At 41.1% G+C, this 15765-nt stretch overlaps 1 protein-coding gene across 1 annotated transcript; it reads left to right on the top strand.

The window, feature by feature from the left end:
* The first annotated feature begins 1060 nt into the window (after window positions 1-1060).
* Window positions 1061-15149, top strand: ADNP2 (ADNP homeobox 2). The gene is given in 5 exon segments (XM_010171284.1): window positions 1061-1190; window positions 2791-2910; window positions 7451-7540; window positions 12130-12718; window positions 12721-15149. Coding segments are annotated over 4 exon segments (3216 nt in total). The 5' UTR covers window positions 1061-1190; window positions 2791-2802.
* Window positions 15150-15765: the final 616 nt, after the last annotated feature.

Below are 15765 nucleotides of genomic sequence, written 5' to 3'. Positions count from 1 at the left end.
CATTCCCCAACTTATACTGGAGCCTGGGGTTTTGGCAACTGCAATTAAAAGTAGTTTAAGATAAACTACTTCTAAGTCACCAACATGATAAAAGGATCAAGATTCCTGGGCTAGAGTAACTCAGGCTTAATTTTATTGTAGTGCTTTCATGTTGAATTTGCTAGTTAAGAATGAGAGGCACACCAAGAAAAGATTGTCTGTAGTTATGCATGGAAACAAAGTGCAAGCTAAAGACTTAAAGAACGTCCAAAATACAAGAGAGAAAAATGAGTAGTAAAAGAGTATGGGTACTAAACTGTGTAGTTATCAGGGAATTCAACTGAGGGCTTGAGGAAATAAGCTTAGAAGGCTGATATTTTGTGACCTTCCTGATGGTTTAATGGATACAGAGAACATTAGTAACTTGGAGTCTTCTGCTCAAGCAGTTTGTTTAAAGATCAGCTTGAATGACCTTGCATGTGATTGAGAAATACACATCTCTCTCTGGATTGCAGACAAACTACTGGAAAACTGGAAAATGTTTTTATTTGTATTCAAGTTTGTTTTGTTTTGCTGTCTTTCTCCTGGATTAATGACTTCCATTTCAGAAAGATTGCTGGTTAAGAAAACTTGAGATGTATGGATGTTGGCTGCTGTACCTCCTTTGTAGACTAACATCTCTTTTTTGTGAGATAGACGTGCCTCAGGAAATGTCTGCTTCAACTTCTTCAGTAGCATCACTGTGTCAGTTAAAGGACTGAGATGGAGGAACAGTTTCCAGTGAAGCCTAATGTATTGAACCACATCTCCTTCTGGCTAATCTGAGCATGGTGACGTCCTGTCAGCTCTGTTGTCACCTGCAGTGGACCATGGGGTTGGTGCACATAACCTGCCTGATGGCATAGAGCGGCTGATCACAAAGCTTTAACCGGAGAGGATACAAATTCCCAGTTGACTTTGCTTTAAAAAGGGCATTTTACATCTTGATTGTACTCCTTGGATTTTGATGAATGCCAGACTAGTTACTCTGATTTATTCCATTCTGTTTAGGTTCCTGTTCCACACCCACCCCAATGGTATCAGGATGTCTTCCAGACTTCTTACTGACAAAAAACGCTAGAAAACAAGACTAGCATTTGTCAAATGGGGCTCTCTCTCCATTTTTCTCCACACACCTGTCCTTTAGGGGGAGAAGAAGAGGAGAATAGCATGTGAGTTGTTTGAATTTTAATTTTAAAAACCCCCTCAATTGTATGTTATGTACAGAAATTAAGGTTTGGGCTTTTTTTTTTTTTTTTCTTGAATGATGACATTTAGAGTAGAAAAAGGTTTTTTGGGTGGGTTGTGGTGGGTTTTTTTTATTTTGGTGAGGCTTGTAGCTTCTGTCTTATGTGGGAGGGGTTTTTTCAACTGTTTATGGGGAAAGTCTTGCCTTTCAAGCCAAAGATTTCATGTTGACAGTGATTTTGTTTTTGTTTTGGTTTTTTTTTTTTTTTTTTTTGAGAAGTACAGCTTATCAAGACATTCAGGACCATCAAGACTGAATTACTGTTTGGGGATTTTCTTTATTTATTTTTTTCTTCTTGTTAGAACTTATCCTGGATGGGTGAATTGCTTAGCAAGGAGGACTGAGGTCTCTTCAACTCAGTAATTGAGTCCTTTGGCAGCTATTTAAGAACAAAGAAATACCCGTGAAGCTCCCAGTGACCTTTTTCACTGCAGGGTAGTTCTGTTACATTCTGTGCCCATTCTTAAATCTCAGTCTAAATTGTATTTTGCTGTAATCCAGGGAGGAGGTGATAAAGGCTAAAACCATGGGGATACTTTACCATGTACTGGGAGCTGAAGATAAGCAACTGATTCCTCCTTAGCCCAGCTGCATGGGGAGAGATACAAGCCTAGCTGTTGGGGAAGCACTAGACCCTTCCTGGTGGTATGTTGTTCTAGACAGATGGGCAACCATGCAGCACAACAACTCTCCAAATAGGTGACCTGCAGCAGATAACCTGTCTTTCTGTAATCTTGCTTTGGTCATCATCTATCTCTGTATATTAGACTCCAGCTATCACAGCTTGCTACAGGGAGCAGGATATAAATCCAAATTCTGGAGCAGAGGAAGGTGATAGAACTATATACACTTCAGAGGAGTAGACCTAAAAGCATATGGGTTTTAGATATATTTGTCTCACTTCAGCTAACAGTACATTAACTACACTTTATTTCTACTGCATTAATATTGTGGTAGCTTGTTTTATGCCAAGGTCCATATCAGCTTGCAGCAGCAGAAACTTCTGCAGGAAATTTAGATTTTAGTAGCAATCATATTTTAAGCGTGTACATACATGACAACAAACCAAATTATCAAAGTAGCTTCTCATCCTGACAATAGTGTTCGAGGTGAAAGGTGTTGAATTGCTCCTTCCTAAATGAGATTACAGTAATTTTCTGAATAGAATTTAGTAAAATTCTGGTGTTTGTTTTCTCTTACCAAAAAACCCACAAAACACAGTATAGCTGCAATATAGGCACAAAAAGATCTGAAAGCAAACCTTGGAATTTTGTTTAGATAGGAGAGAAGAAATGTAAAGGATTTCCCTTCCCCCCCAAATTAGATTCTGTTTCCTGTAAGAGGAAGCAAGGGATCTACTGGGAAATACCAATAAGACCAGTTCTTTGGCTTCAGGCTTTTGGGTTTTCATATTTAAGAATTCGTTTTTCTGACTTGAGTTTTTGGTTTAACACTGTGAAATACAAGCACCTGGGTTCAAGTTTTCCATCACTTTTTTTTTTTTTTTAATGTTTCTTTTTCAGGAAAAGTGCAAAATGTTTCAAATTCCTGTTCAAAACCTTGATAATATCAGGAAGGCTCGAAAAAAGGTGAAGGGCATTCTTGTGGATCTTGGGCTCGACAGCTGCAGGGAATTGTTAAAGGTAAAGCATTTGAAAGAATGTAAACTAGTCTGAAATGTGAACCCTTGAAAAATATGTCACATTTTAGTGTACAATACTCCTCTGCTGTAGATCTTTATGGTGGGATCTTTACTTGAAGGATTACTCATGACTGACTACTCATACACCAGGGGTGGAAGGTAGTGTTTTAGTACATCCCATTGAAAGAAACTCATTTCTCAAGAAGCTGTGTTATAAATGGTGCTGCTTATTCTCTGCTAGTAACATGTCAACAAAAGGGAACAGTACAGCTTCAGGAAAAAGGCTACAGATGAATGGAACATTATTGGTGTACTACCCAGGAACTTTTTTGTGATTCTTTTAAAATCACAAGCAGATGAAGACTCCAGTCTACTCAAAAGCATCCAGGGAAAAACACCAAACTTGTCTTACTGACTTGAAGTTCAATTCTGCATCTTTAAAAAGTATATGCAAGTGGACTGGGGCCATCAAGATAAACCTAGTACTGTTGTTGCCACTTTGAGGAGAAAATATTGGGCAGGAAAAATTGACACCATCGGATTGGCAGGCTAACACCAGCAAAAATGCAAGCACAGTGACTGAACAGGAGTGTGTTTCAGCCAGCTGGTGCACAGGCCTTTTTTGCTGTCCAGTATGTTCATGACTACATGTTGACGTAGTCTAGAGTTTGGATTAATTCTGTATGATGGTACTAAAGTAAGTTAACTCTCTGTAGGGAGGCTGTTGTCTTCTGTGGTGTTTTTTCAAAAAACTGTATAGGTAAATGATTGGGGGGGAAAAAAATGACTAAGATCTACATGCATAACAAAGTCTGAAACATTCTTGGTTATTGCAGTTGAACAATGTTTGATATATCTAAATAAATGTTGTAAGAGCTCAGGGAAAAGTGTATTTATCTAGTGATTTCCATTTTCTTACTGTTTTTATTGGGTTGTATATTGTTTTGTAATTAAACCTCTAAGCCAGAAGCAGTTCTGTCTTGACCCTTTAAAATATAAGTGTTTTGACGATGCCAGTTTTTCTGCTGTGAAATTGATTGCAGCCTAACTTTTTGATTGCAGGATGGAGTTTAATGGTGAATGAGGAATAAGGTGGTTTGTGTTTGGCTGGTTTTTGGGTGTCTTTGGTTTTATTTCATTTTTAATAATTGGTGGTGGTGGGGAACACAGTGAATATTTCCATTCTGGAAAAAGCTTTGAGATGTGGGCCAAAAAAAATACCATTTTAATTTTTTGTAAATAATTCTCCCTCAACTAGGTTCATAACTTCAGTTTGTTTTTTCCAGGTAATCTGGGGCTGGTTTTGGTAAAACTTTCATCAGCCAGAACAATGGTTTTTGAAACTTGATTAGTACTTGGCTCATATGATGATGGTATTTCTTTTTGGTAGAGGAGGGTGTATGATGTCTTAATAGGTGAGAAGTAGCTGAAGTTTGTGTTATCTTATTATTTTTTTTTTTCTCAAATATTAAGATTGATTTCTGGACGTTGTCCTCGTGAGGAAGCTGGACAGTTGCAGAAACTGTATGAAATGATAAGGTACAAATTTGACCTGCCATCTGGTCTTAAAATTGGTCTTAAACTGTTCTGATAAGGCACGAGAATGGACAGTAGTTTGTGAGGAAGGTGAAGGAATTTCACATATAACTAGTATTTTTTTTTTGTAGCTTGGAACCTAAAACCTAATCCATTTGGTCTAAAAGTTCTTACTTGATTTCTGCTGGAAGAAACAATGAGCCTTTTTGTGCTAGGTTACTAGTTTGATTCTCAGAGTAGTACTTTTAAGTACTCTAATGTCAGAAGCTTTCCTTTAGTAAACAATTTTAGCTTCTTTTACGTATTGTGATCTTAATTTAAACTCTCAGCATTTTATCTTTTTGTTCTGGAAAACAGTGATGGTTTTAACACAGAAGGGAGAACAGTTCTTAAAGTGTCTTTCTTTTAAACTTGGAAATACCCACTATGCATTAGGATTAATTAGGAGGGTTTTTGTTACCTTTCCCTTCTCCTTCTCCTGGAAGTGAGAAACGTGGGAAGGGCTTAACAAGTTAGCCCATCAAAGCTTGCTTCTTGGTCCTCAACATGGATCTCTGTTTAAAGCAAGAGTTGAGAACAGCACTGATGGTAGTGAGAAGAATCATTATCTTTCTCTGTCAGTGAATATTTCTCTGTAGGAAACGGCCCTTTTAGCAAAATTATCGAGATTTACAATCGCATGCATTTGGCTTGTGGGAATCTGGTGTTCGATGATGCGAGGGCTGGAGCACCTCTCCTATGAAGACAGGCTGAGAGAGTTGGGGCTGTTCAGCCTGGAGAAGAGAAGGCTCTGGGGAGATCTTATAGCGGCCTCCCAGTACCTGAAGGGGCTACAAGAAAGCTGGGGAGGGACTTTTCATAAGGGCAGTTAATGACAGAACAAGGGGAAATGGGTTTAAGCTGAAAGAGGGGAGGTTTAGATGAGATATTAGGAAGAAGTTCTTCACTGTGAGGGTGGTGAGACAGTGTCCCAGGTTGCCCAGAGAAGCTGTGGCTGCTCCTCCCTGGAAGTGTTGAAGGCCAGGTTGGATGAGGCTTTGAGCAACCTGGTCTAGTGGAAGGTGTCCCTGCTGATGGCAGGGGGGGTGGAACTAGATGATCTTTAAGGTCCCTCCAACCCAAACCAGTCTGTGATTCTATGATTCAAGTCTAGGAGCCCCTCTGGGTGGAGAGCACTCAAACCAAAAGCAGAACGTGTTTGGGATAGGCCATAAACTTCAAGAAGACTCTTTTTAACAATGTATGTGGAAGTCACTCCAGAGTGTTTGGCTGAAGAATTGTTAGTAAATCTTGAGTCTCTCCACTTTCTCTATCAAACATATGTAAGAAAAGCCTCATGTTCTCTAAGGCTGTGGGATTTCTCTTGTTCCATGCAAGGATTCTTTCTGACATGGTTGGGTTTGGTTGTGTTTTGTTTGTTTGTTTGTGGTTTTTTTTGTTTGTTTGGTTGGTTTTTTTAAGAAGGTTTGGCTGAAGGGCAGATAAATGACTCATTCAGTGCCTAGGTGTTGACTAGAATGGAAGAGGTTTGTTTCTTTGACCCTCAGCTCTTCAGGATTCTTCTTGGGGAAACTTGAAGGTTGAAAAAAGCTAGAAAGCTTATTGCAAACTTAGCTACATTTTTCTAAATTCTTGAATAATTTAATCTAAATCCAATTATTACTGGCATGACCTTGTGGCTCACTATAATCTGTTATACCCACACAGGGATTTTCACATTTTCCCCATGTGGACAGCCACCTAGTGCAGACAGAGCCTGCATTAAATAGGATTGTGTATTTGTTTGATTGCTAGAGGCTTTGTTTCTTTTTGTTGCTCAGTATATCCTGTGTTGCTTGTAGATGTCACATAAATATTGCATTATTTTCTTGACCATAGACTTACTGGATTTATGAATTCCATTTCTCTTGAAGATGGTCTAGTCTAAATAGTCTTTGTTACGTAGTTCTGCTGTTCCAGTGGGGTTTGGTGCAGAGGTGAAAACACCTTGCCCTCTAAGCATCTTGTAGAACTTTGAGTGAAGAAACGTCCTCTGTTTATGTGTTTTCTCCTTTTTTTCTTTTTCCTTGCTTTCTGTTGAGGCTATTTTTGGATTCAAAACAGACTGCAAAAGCAGATTATCTCTTGTTTTCTTTTTTCTTTTAGAATCTTAAAAGTTTTGACCCAGGTGAAAAACACTTCTGTGTTTTGAAAGGAGAGCAGCATGTGAGGGGAGAAGCGATGCTGGGTTTCTGTGGGTTAAGCCTGGATTTGTAGCCTGTGTTTTGTCTAAGAGTGTAGTGTGCTGTTTCATTCAGTTTGTGTTTGGATAAGTGTAGGCCTCCGAAAATTGGAGATGAATTTAAGATGTTTTAGAGTAGTAGCTGCCTTTAGCTTGAGGAACAGAAACTGCTGTGATGGGATTGATTAGAAGAACGCTGTAAGGAAAGTTGTTTACCCTGACAGGGTTGTTCCAGATGCAATAATATTGTTGCTTTTACAGCTTGAAGAAAAATACTGCTGCTCTTTGAAATAAGCTTCTGGGAAGGTCTTAGTTTTTCCAAGTTAAAAGCGTAGCAATGGTATGAAGATTTAATACTAAAACCTGTTGCAAAGTAAACCATAGTGGTAAGCTAATAAATGGAATTAAATAGTGAAATATTACAGATTTAGGAGGAGGAAATATCTTTGTGTTCACTGTGAACTTGGCTGGAAGCAGTGGAATTAAAGTGTAAATATTTTCACTCCTCTATTATCTTCAGTAACTGTGAAGTGTTCAGAATTCCTACTATATTACAAGGCAGTCATGTGAACAAGTATTTGAGGTAAAATAAATCAGAGTCAAAGAAGTAATTTCTTTGAACAGAGTTTTGGGATCTGTATCCAGATGCTGTATGGACTTTCTGTTCATCCTCTGCTTGTGTGGTTTTTCCTTTTTTTTTCTTTTTCCTTGCTCTCTGAGACTATTTTTGGATCCAGAACAGACTGCAAAAGCGGATTATTTCTTGTTTTCTTTTTTCTTTTAGAATCTTAAAAGTTTTGACCCAGGTGAAAAACACTTTTGTAACACTTCATGGAGTGATGTCTGTCCTTGGGAATCTGTGGGCAAAAGGAAGGTATGTATATTTGTGTTAGAAATTCTGAGGAGGTGTACATCTGGAGTTGCTGAATTTTATCACTTTCAGAAGTCCTGGGAAAGTTAAAATACACCTTTTTTATTGTAAAAACCCTTATCTTTAGCATCTAAGTACCATTAGTCAGGGAATAATCTTTCATTTCCTCAGTTGATTATAAGAACTGTATATGCTGCTTGCTATCTTTAAGGATACAGCCTTGAACGTTGGTATTTAAGGTGTCTCACTCATATTCTGCCTTTTTAGCCTCATCTGATGTGTAATCTGAAGGTGCTCTTGTATACAGCGTGCTTCTTGTTTCATTTGGAAGGGTGAAAGTGTGATCGTGTAGATGCGAGTGGACTAAGCTGAAATTATCACGAGCAGCTTGGGGATAGGGTTGCAGTAGGAAGCATACTCCTGTTGGATTTGTGCCTGTGAAACTGCTTTTAGTTCTCTGTAGCTGGAATCTTGTGTGAAGCTAGAATCTGCAAGAATGGCAGGGTTGAGTTCAACAAACCAAAAGATTGCTATAATTTTACATTCTAGCCAGTTTCTAAGGTAGTATGTGGAGCATAAGAATATAGCCAGAAGAAAAGGTAGTGTTTCCTCAGTCTTGCTGATTCAAAAGGGAATGGTTTAGAATAGTGTGCTGGTGGCTTGCCAGGATTTTTTTTTTAATTTTAATCTGCCTTTACCATCTTTAAAACAAACTGAGGCTGCCAAGTGCAATAGTTGCATTTTTTAACAAAGCTCTTGTCATCCAGGCTGATCTGACAAAGCCACTCAGTCTTTGCCCAACTGTCACTGAGTAGACAGCGATCCGTGCTGCCCTTCAGGACCTTTGTCTGCTTTGTCTCCTCCCTCTCCTTTCCTGAGCGTGGGTTCACACATTTAAGGCTGGAGGTTAATCTGTTCACATGAATTTGTGGATGAAAGAGTCAAATGTGACTTGTTGTTTGACTAGGTCCCTAAAGAGAGGTTGCATCTCGCCTCTTAGCAAGTAAGGCTTCAGTGAAGACTACTTTGAGTTCAGGTGAATGGAATAAAACCTGTTAATGGTTATGATGATATCTCTCCTTTCTTCCACTCCTTTTTTATTTCTTCTTTATGCACTTGTAAAACTTCTCCTTTTATCAGATCTCTTGGCTCCAGTCAGCATGTTATCTGAGCCCTAGCAGGGTTGAATTTTTTTTTTTTTTTGCCTTTTCCTCCACCTTCTGACTAAAGAAAGAAATTCAGTGTTGGGAGATGTGTGTTAGATGAGTAGGGGAAGTTTCCTCTCCTCCCCAGACATGAAACAGGGAAGAGGAGGATGAACACAGAGCAAGTGAAGCTTTTCCTGTCTAAAGCTGAAGATGAAGGAGTTTTTATCTGTCTTCCTTCCACAGTCCTGTAGGAAAAATGATGGACCATTTCAGTAAAATGGAAAAGAAGTAAAAATCATGCACTAGAGAGGGAATCTTCTTTCATCACTGTTGCCTGGAGAGAGACCAGCCAGAGACCTGATCCCTTACTAGAAGGGAGAAATACAGATCCTGACTCAGCTACTCAGCATGACCAGTAGTATCTTGCCCCATCCCTGGAAACATCCAAGGTCAGGTTGGACGGGGCTCTGAGCAACCTGATCTGGTTGAAGATGTCCCTGCTCACTGCAGGGGGGATGGACTAGATGGCCTTGAAAGATCCCTTCAACTCAAACCAGTCTGTGATTCTATGATCTGTATCTGTCCAGAAACCAAGATTGGAATGTGATCTGATGAACTTCAGTGTAGTTTGTAATGTGTTGCTGTGGAACAGGTTTGCCAAGCGATGTCTTTTGAACACTAAACTGGTTCCTATCCATTTTCTTTAAACAGCCATGGTTCCTTGACATGTGTCACTTGACGTATCTCGGCATTGCGCTGCCAGGAGAAAAGTTCTTCAGGATGTTCTGCTCCAAAGTTGTTGCCTTAAGGGGAAAATAAGTTGTTTGAGCTGTGTTGGAAAGTTAGTAACCTGGAGTAGTTGTCTATTTAGATGAGTTGGTGGTTTCTACCTTTAGTAATTCTGGAAGAACTTCAGTTTTTGGAGGCTGTTGTGTCTTTCTGCTTGTCTCTAGGTTGTGGGGAATGTGAGACTACACAGTGGAAGTGTTACTGCATTCTGGGGTATGTTCTCTGGAGTGGGACTAACTGAGTTTTCCTAAATGCCTCCAATAAGCATTTTTGGGTTCCATTTGTACCGTTTAGGGTTGTGTTGGTCCGTCTCCAAGATGCTACATTTCTCCTAAGTGGCTAAGAATTCTTATTTTGTCAGATTTTCTATAAAACTGAGATGCTGTTAGTAGACTTGAGAACATGAAAGCAGCTTGGATGGGTATGCAAGGAGAACGTGCTGACAAAATGCTTTTTCTAAGGTGTCTATGTGCGAGAGCTCTTGTTTCCTACAGAAAATGTCAAAATAGCAGACTTCCACATGCTTCTGTTCTGCTGAAACAGGATTTTGGGGGATTTGTTGTTGGGTTTTTCTGAGCTAAATAGTGGGACTTTAGGATTTGTCCTGATTTGATAGAACATGAGGTACAGAAGGTTTTTTTGGTTTGTTTTTTTTTTTTTCTTATGCTGAAGTGTCATAACTTTTACCTCCATAAAAAAAAATCATCTAAGAAGGCATGGGATATGGTTTCCCCTAGACTTACCAGTGTGCAGGTATTGGGGTAGTTTCTTAGTGGTGCAGTGCAGTGCTTATTTGTATAAGAAGTAAAAACATCATTACTATGGAATGCTGAATTAATGCAGCACTTGGACCACTTACTTGTAGAGGGTTCTTACTGCACCTAACAACAACTGTTCAGACTTGGCAGTGAGGAAATACTGACTGTGTGTTACACTGGGGTTTAGGTTTGTGGGCACAGAGAGACCCAGACCAGATATAGGTTGGGGGGGGAAGCAAAGAGTGTATGGGCCCAGTATTTATTGAACAGAGTGTATGGGCCCAGTATTTATTGAACAGAGTGTATGGGCCCAGTATTTATTGAACAGAGTGTATGGGCCCAGTATTTAAAGTCTATCAGCTTTTCCAAGCCTCAGACAACTAACTGAAATAAGCAGTCACTTCTCTTTGTCACCTGACCTGCTCAGAAGTAAGGCTGGTGAGGTGCAGCTTTGCATAGTGCACTATATGCTTCAGTAGCATCAGTGGCCTTTCTCTTCTCAGTATCATTTAAAAGTAAGATTGAAGCTTCTTCTAATTTGCTGTGGTGCTGTTTGCTCACAGCTGAGACCAGACACCTAAAGAGTGTCTGCAGAGGTTAATTCACAGTGTCGTCTTCAGCAGCCTTAGCCAGCCCATGGCTTTATCTGACCCAGTCTTTTCAATTTGGAGGTTAGACTTTGATTATCATCAGGAGACTGTTCCTAGTCCTGCTTATAGATGACACCTTCATCTATATGAAGCTCTATGAAATGACAAAAAAATAACTGCAGAAATGTTTACTAACAGTTTTTCATCCTGTGTCTGTGACGTGTATGTGATCCAACTCGGCTGGATGCTGTGGAACAGCTTGTTCCCTTCAGGTGGTGTTTCATGAGAGACAGAAAGGTGAAAAACTTCCAAGGGAACAGACAAGTTCCACTCAGTGTTTGAGAGTGCAGATTTGTCACCAGTTGCTGTGACTGATTCTGTAGTTCTTTGGCAGGAGCCAGGATTAACTTCCTAGGGAGTTGGTAAGAAAAAGTGATTGACAGGGCTGCCAGTTTTTTGAAAGGAGCAAATAATGTTCATATGGGTATGACAAGTAATGTCAAGTGACATGGAATTGAGGGAGCAAACCACTGTTGAGTGGAAGATAGTTAAATATAATTTTATACAGTTAAAATATTTTTCTGAGAAGAATCTCTGTGCTCTATAATAAGTGTGCTAGAGGAAATTTCTTAATGAAATTACTGTGATGGGAAGTCTGGTATGCTGAGATAATACAAAGAGGTCATTGCTGCTTTATCATAAAAGGAAGTTTTATTCCTTTCTGTTATTAATCTGGCTCCAAAAACATGTTCTTTAAAAACTGGGCTTTTGTGGCTTTGCTGGAAGAGGTGCTTCTGGAGAGCTTTCAGTGAAGGGTAGGGTACTGAAATACACACAAAAAAAACCCCCTTCTCTCTTCTTTCTTTTTCTCCAGTAGATAGGAAGTGGCCCTGAACTAAATGAAGGTTTAAAAGTGTCAGGTTTAAAGGTCTCCTCTTCCTAATTGCTAAGGCTTTGCCTCCTACGTACAGTAGCATACAAACAAATTCTTCTTAGCTTGTTCTGTGATTCCCATCTTTAAAAACAGACTTCAGAATTAATTCTTGTGAACTGGAGTAGAAATGAACTCACTTAAGACTTCTTAATAAATTACAAAGAAGCAAAAAGGGCACATGTGTTTCTCCCTTTAAGTATGTAATCTTTTAAGTCTGCTTTTCAAAAACAGATTTCCATGAAACTGAGAAGATACATGCTATACATCCAGTGAAGGCATTTTGGACAGGTGATAGTGCAGACTTACTTTCAAACAGACAGCAGGGATTTAGGAGTTGGCGGTTTCTAAGCGGATGTTTCTGTTTTGTTTGCAGAGATACAGAACAAAGCCGTACTGCTGTAGCTTATGCAAGTTCTCGTCAAAATTGCTTACTTCATTCAAGAATCACTTGCACCGTTACCATGAGGATGAAATGGACCAAGAGCTGGTGGTTCCTTGCCCAAAATGTGCATTTGCTTCTGATCCCAAAATAGTGGGAAAACATATCCGGATGTTTCATTCATCTAATAAGAGAATACAGAACTATACAGTCAGTATTTTGGATGGCATGAAACAATTCAGAAGTGACATCATAAACTTTACGTGTCTAAAATGTCACTTCACAGACACGCTGTATTACAATATGAAGAAACATGTGCTGATGAACCATTTTCAAAACTTAATAAGTACGTATTTTGGCCAGAAACCTGATGAAAGTAAAAATAATTCTATTGAGCACTACTGTAAAAAATGTAATGCTTCTGCAAACAGCCAAGATTCTTTAATGTATCATGTCTTGACAGCTGAAACGCACCGAGACCTGGAGAACAAACTGCGGTCTGTGATTTCAGAACATATTAAGAAACCAGGACTTGTGAAACAAATGCATATTGCTCCAAAGCCTTCCCAAGACGCGGCAGCGGCTGGTCGGGGGGCCCTGCCACTGCCCCTGCAGGTTCCCTCACAGCTCCACCTTGCATCCAGCTTGCGTTTCCACAGAATACTCAAAACCAGAGTGTGGTGCAGCCAACAGCAGTTCAAAACACAGTCAGATCACTGACTGTTCCAAGTGCCTCTGGTAGCCTTCCGCATACAACTTCTGCTGCGGTTGTTAGCCCCTCATGTGTTACTTTTGTGTCCAGTAATCTTCCTGTAGGTCAGAATAATGTTAATGTTCAGCCATCACCTTCCCAGCCTGTCATTGTTTCCCATCAGCTCCCCCTTAATCAGCCTGTGGGGGCTGGAGCTATTCCTCTAAATCATTCCGTTGGGACTGTAAGTAGAACTGTGGCCCCTGCCGTTCTTCCTCTAAATCAACCTGCCAGGCCCGGGCTCTTCCCAATTAACCAGCCCGCTGGTGCTATAAATGGTGCGGTGGCAGCCCGGGCGCTCCCTGTCCCCCGCCCTGCCCCCCCTGCCAGTCAGCCGGTGGCAGCGGGAGTTCTGTCCGTCAGCCCGTCGCTTGGGAACGTCAACAGGCCCATTGGTCCCGGGGTCCTTCCTGTGGCGCAGCCGGGGACGTCGGGGGTTCTCCAGCTCAACCAGCCCATTGCCTCTGGGGTTGTTCCTGTCAGACAGCCCGTCAGACCTGGCTTTCTTCAGCTTAATCAACCTGTAGCTCCCACGGTTATCCCTGTCAATCAGCCAGTTCAACCTGCAGTTTCTCAAAACACAACTTTTTTGACTACGGGTTCTATACTTCGGCAGTTGATTCCAACCGGTAAGCAGGTTAACGGGATACCTACCTACACGCTTGCCCCGGTGTCGGTGACTTTGCCTGTACCTCCCGGTGGTGGAGTAGCGACCGTTACCCCTCCACAAGTGCCCATCCAGCTAATGCAGTCGGGGACAGTAACTCAGCTGTCCCAGTCACCAGCTGGTGCCCCGTCTCCTCCTGTGGTTTTAACCTCTCAGAATATATCGTTACAAGGCTCCCCCCCTGCTCCTGAAACAAGCCAGGCTGTCAGACAGGCGAAGCAGTGGAAGACTTGCCCTGTTTGCAATGAGCTTTTCCCATCAAACGTCTACCAGGTGCACATGGAGGTGGCCCACAAACATGGTGAAGTAAAAATGGAGCAGACCCCGGAACCTGACAAACTCAGTGAAGTAAAAATGGAGCAGACCCCGGAACCTGACAAACTCGCGGCTTGCGCGCCCTTTCTGAGGTGGATGACGGAAAAGGCAATCCGGTGTTTTTCTTGTAAACGTTTTCTCTTTGAGAAGGAACTCATGAAACATCTCTTGATGCATGGCTTAGCTTGCTTGTTTTGCACAGTTACCTTCCATGACTTAAAAAGCCTCCTGGAGCACAACAAAACTACACATAACGGCAAGAAGCAGTTGCACGCGGATTACAGCAACAGAGGATTCCAGCTAGGTAATGATGCTCAGGGTGACCTTGTATTTCCACACTTTGATTTCACTACAGTGTTACCAAAAGAAGACATTGGTGAAAGAGAATTACATTTGGCAGTGCTCGCTGGCCTCAATTCAAGGACACTTGTTCCTGTTTACATCAAAGTGAAACCTCAGGTGGCGGAAGTGAACAACAAATGCAACAAGAAAGTGTTAACCTGTCCCTTTTGCCTCGGTACATTTGTTAGCAAAGAGACCTACGAGATGCATCTGAAAGAGCGGCACCATATAATGCCGACTGTACATACAATTTTGAAGTCCCCTGCTTTCAAGTGCATCCACTGTTGTGGCGTGTACACTGGGAATATGACTCTCACGGCCATCGCCGTACATCTGCTCCGTTGTAGAAGTGCTCCCAAAAACAGCAACTCGAGCCTGAAGATGCAGCTTGAGCGTAGTGAGAAGAAGGAGCTGCTGTTGGTGAACGGCGACAGGCATGATTCCGTCATCCTGAAAAGGAAGCAGTCGGATTCCTGCTTCCTTTCGGAAGACCAAAGGAATAAGGAACAGCAGGCTCTAGGCTTAAGTACTGGCATAGCTCTGTCTCCAGAAAAAGAAGTGAATTCAAGGGTAGTGCCTTTCAAACGACAAAAGATTAATAGCAGGACTGAGATGAGGAAGCTTCCCTCCAGCGAGGATCTTCACATCCTGGCGGTAGATCCCAAACAGTACGATTACAATTCATACGAGGCTCAGAACCAGTTTTTGACAGACTACTTTCACGAGAAGCCGTATCCTTCTAAAAAAGAGATGGAATTACTTTCCTCTCTGCTCTGTGGGTGGAAAATTGATGTTGCATCCTTCTTCGGAAAAAGGAGGAATATATGCTTAAAGGCGATAAATAATCACAAGCCATCTGTGCTGCTGGGTTTCAGTATGTCGGAGCTGAAGAACATTAAGCACAGCTTGAACATACGTGATGAGCCATTAGATGTGTAAGCGAGCTTCTTGTCAGGGCTGCCAGCCACCCCTCGCCGCCTCCGTCCCGACGCGCCCGGCGGGGCGGTGGGGTGTGCTGGCGGTTGGAGCGGGCAGGCTGGCCTGTGCAGTGATACGGAACGTCTCCTGCAGTTCTGACTGCTCTTGTGAAAGGCACACGTAGTTGTGTATTTAAAAAAAGCTAAAACCTTCAGACCGGTACATCTGGAATTTGTTTTAGCTTTTGACTTTTTCTAGAGTAGTGGGTTGGGTTTATGTTTGGTTGGCTTTAGTTTTTTTGTTTTTATTCTTATTTTTTTTGGTGCGTGTGTGTGTGTGTTCCATTTCCCTTTCTTCCCCTCCAGGCTTCCATTACACTTTTTATACCACCATGTAAAACATTTGTCCTGTTAAAGACAAATTTTATTTTATTTTTCTGCAATGTTGTCATCTTTTCTAAACAATAAAATGTATAATGTTGGTTAAAATACTGAGGTAAACTACGTGAAAAACATCTATTTGATTATTTGTGGTTTTAAGTCCTAACCTTTTTTTTAAGCTGTTTTTGTTTTATCTACTTGAAGAAGTGATTGTAGCCTTTAGATCCATCGCCCCTTCAACTTCCCCGGGCACTGGT

Source organism: Antrostomus carolinensis, unplaced genomic scaffold (assembly GCF_000700745.2).
Source record: "Antrostomus carolinensis isolate BGI_N321 unplaced genomic scaffold, ASM70074v2 scaffold20637, whole genome shotgun sequence".
In the NCBI taxonomy this organism is placed as follows: Eukaryota; Metazoa; Chordata; class Aves; order Caprimulgiformes; family Caprimulgidae; genus Antrostomus; species Antrostomus carolinensis.
This window is presented reverse-complemented; position numbering and strand designations above follow the sequence as displayed.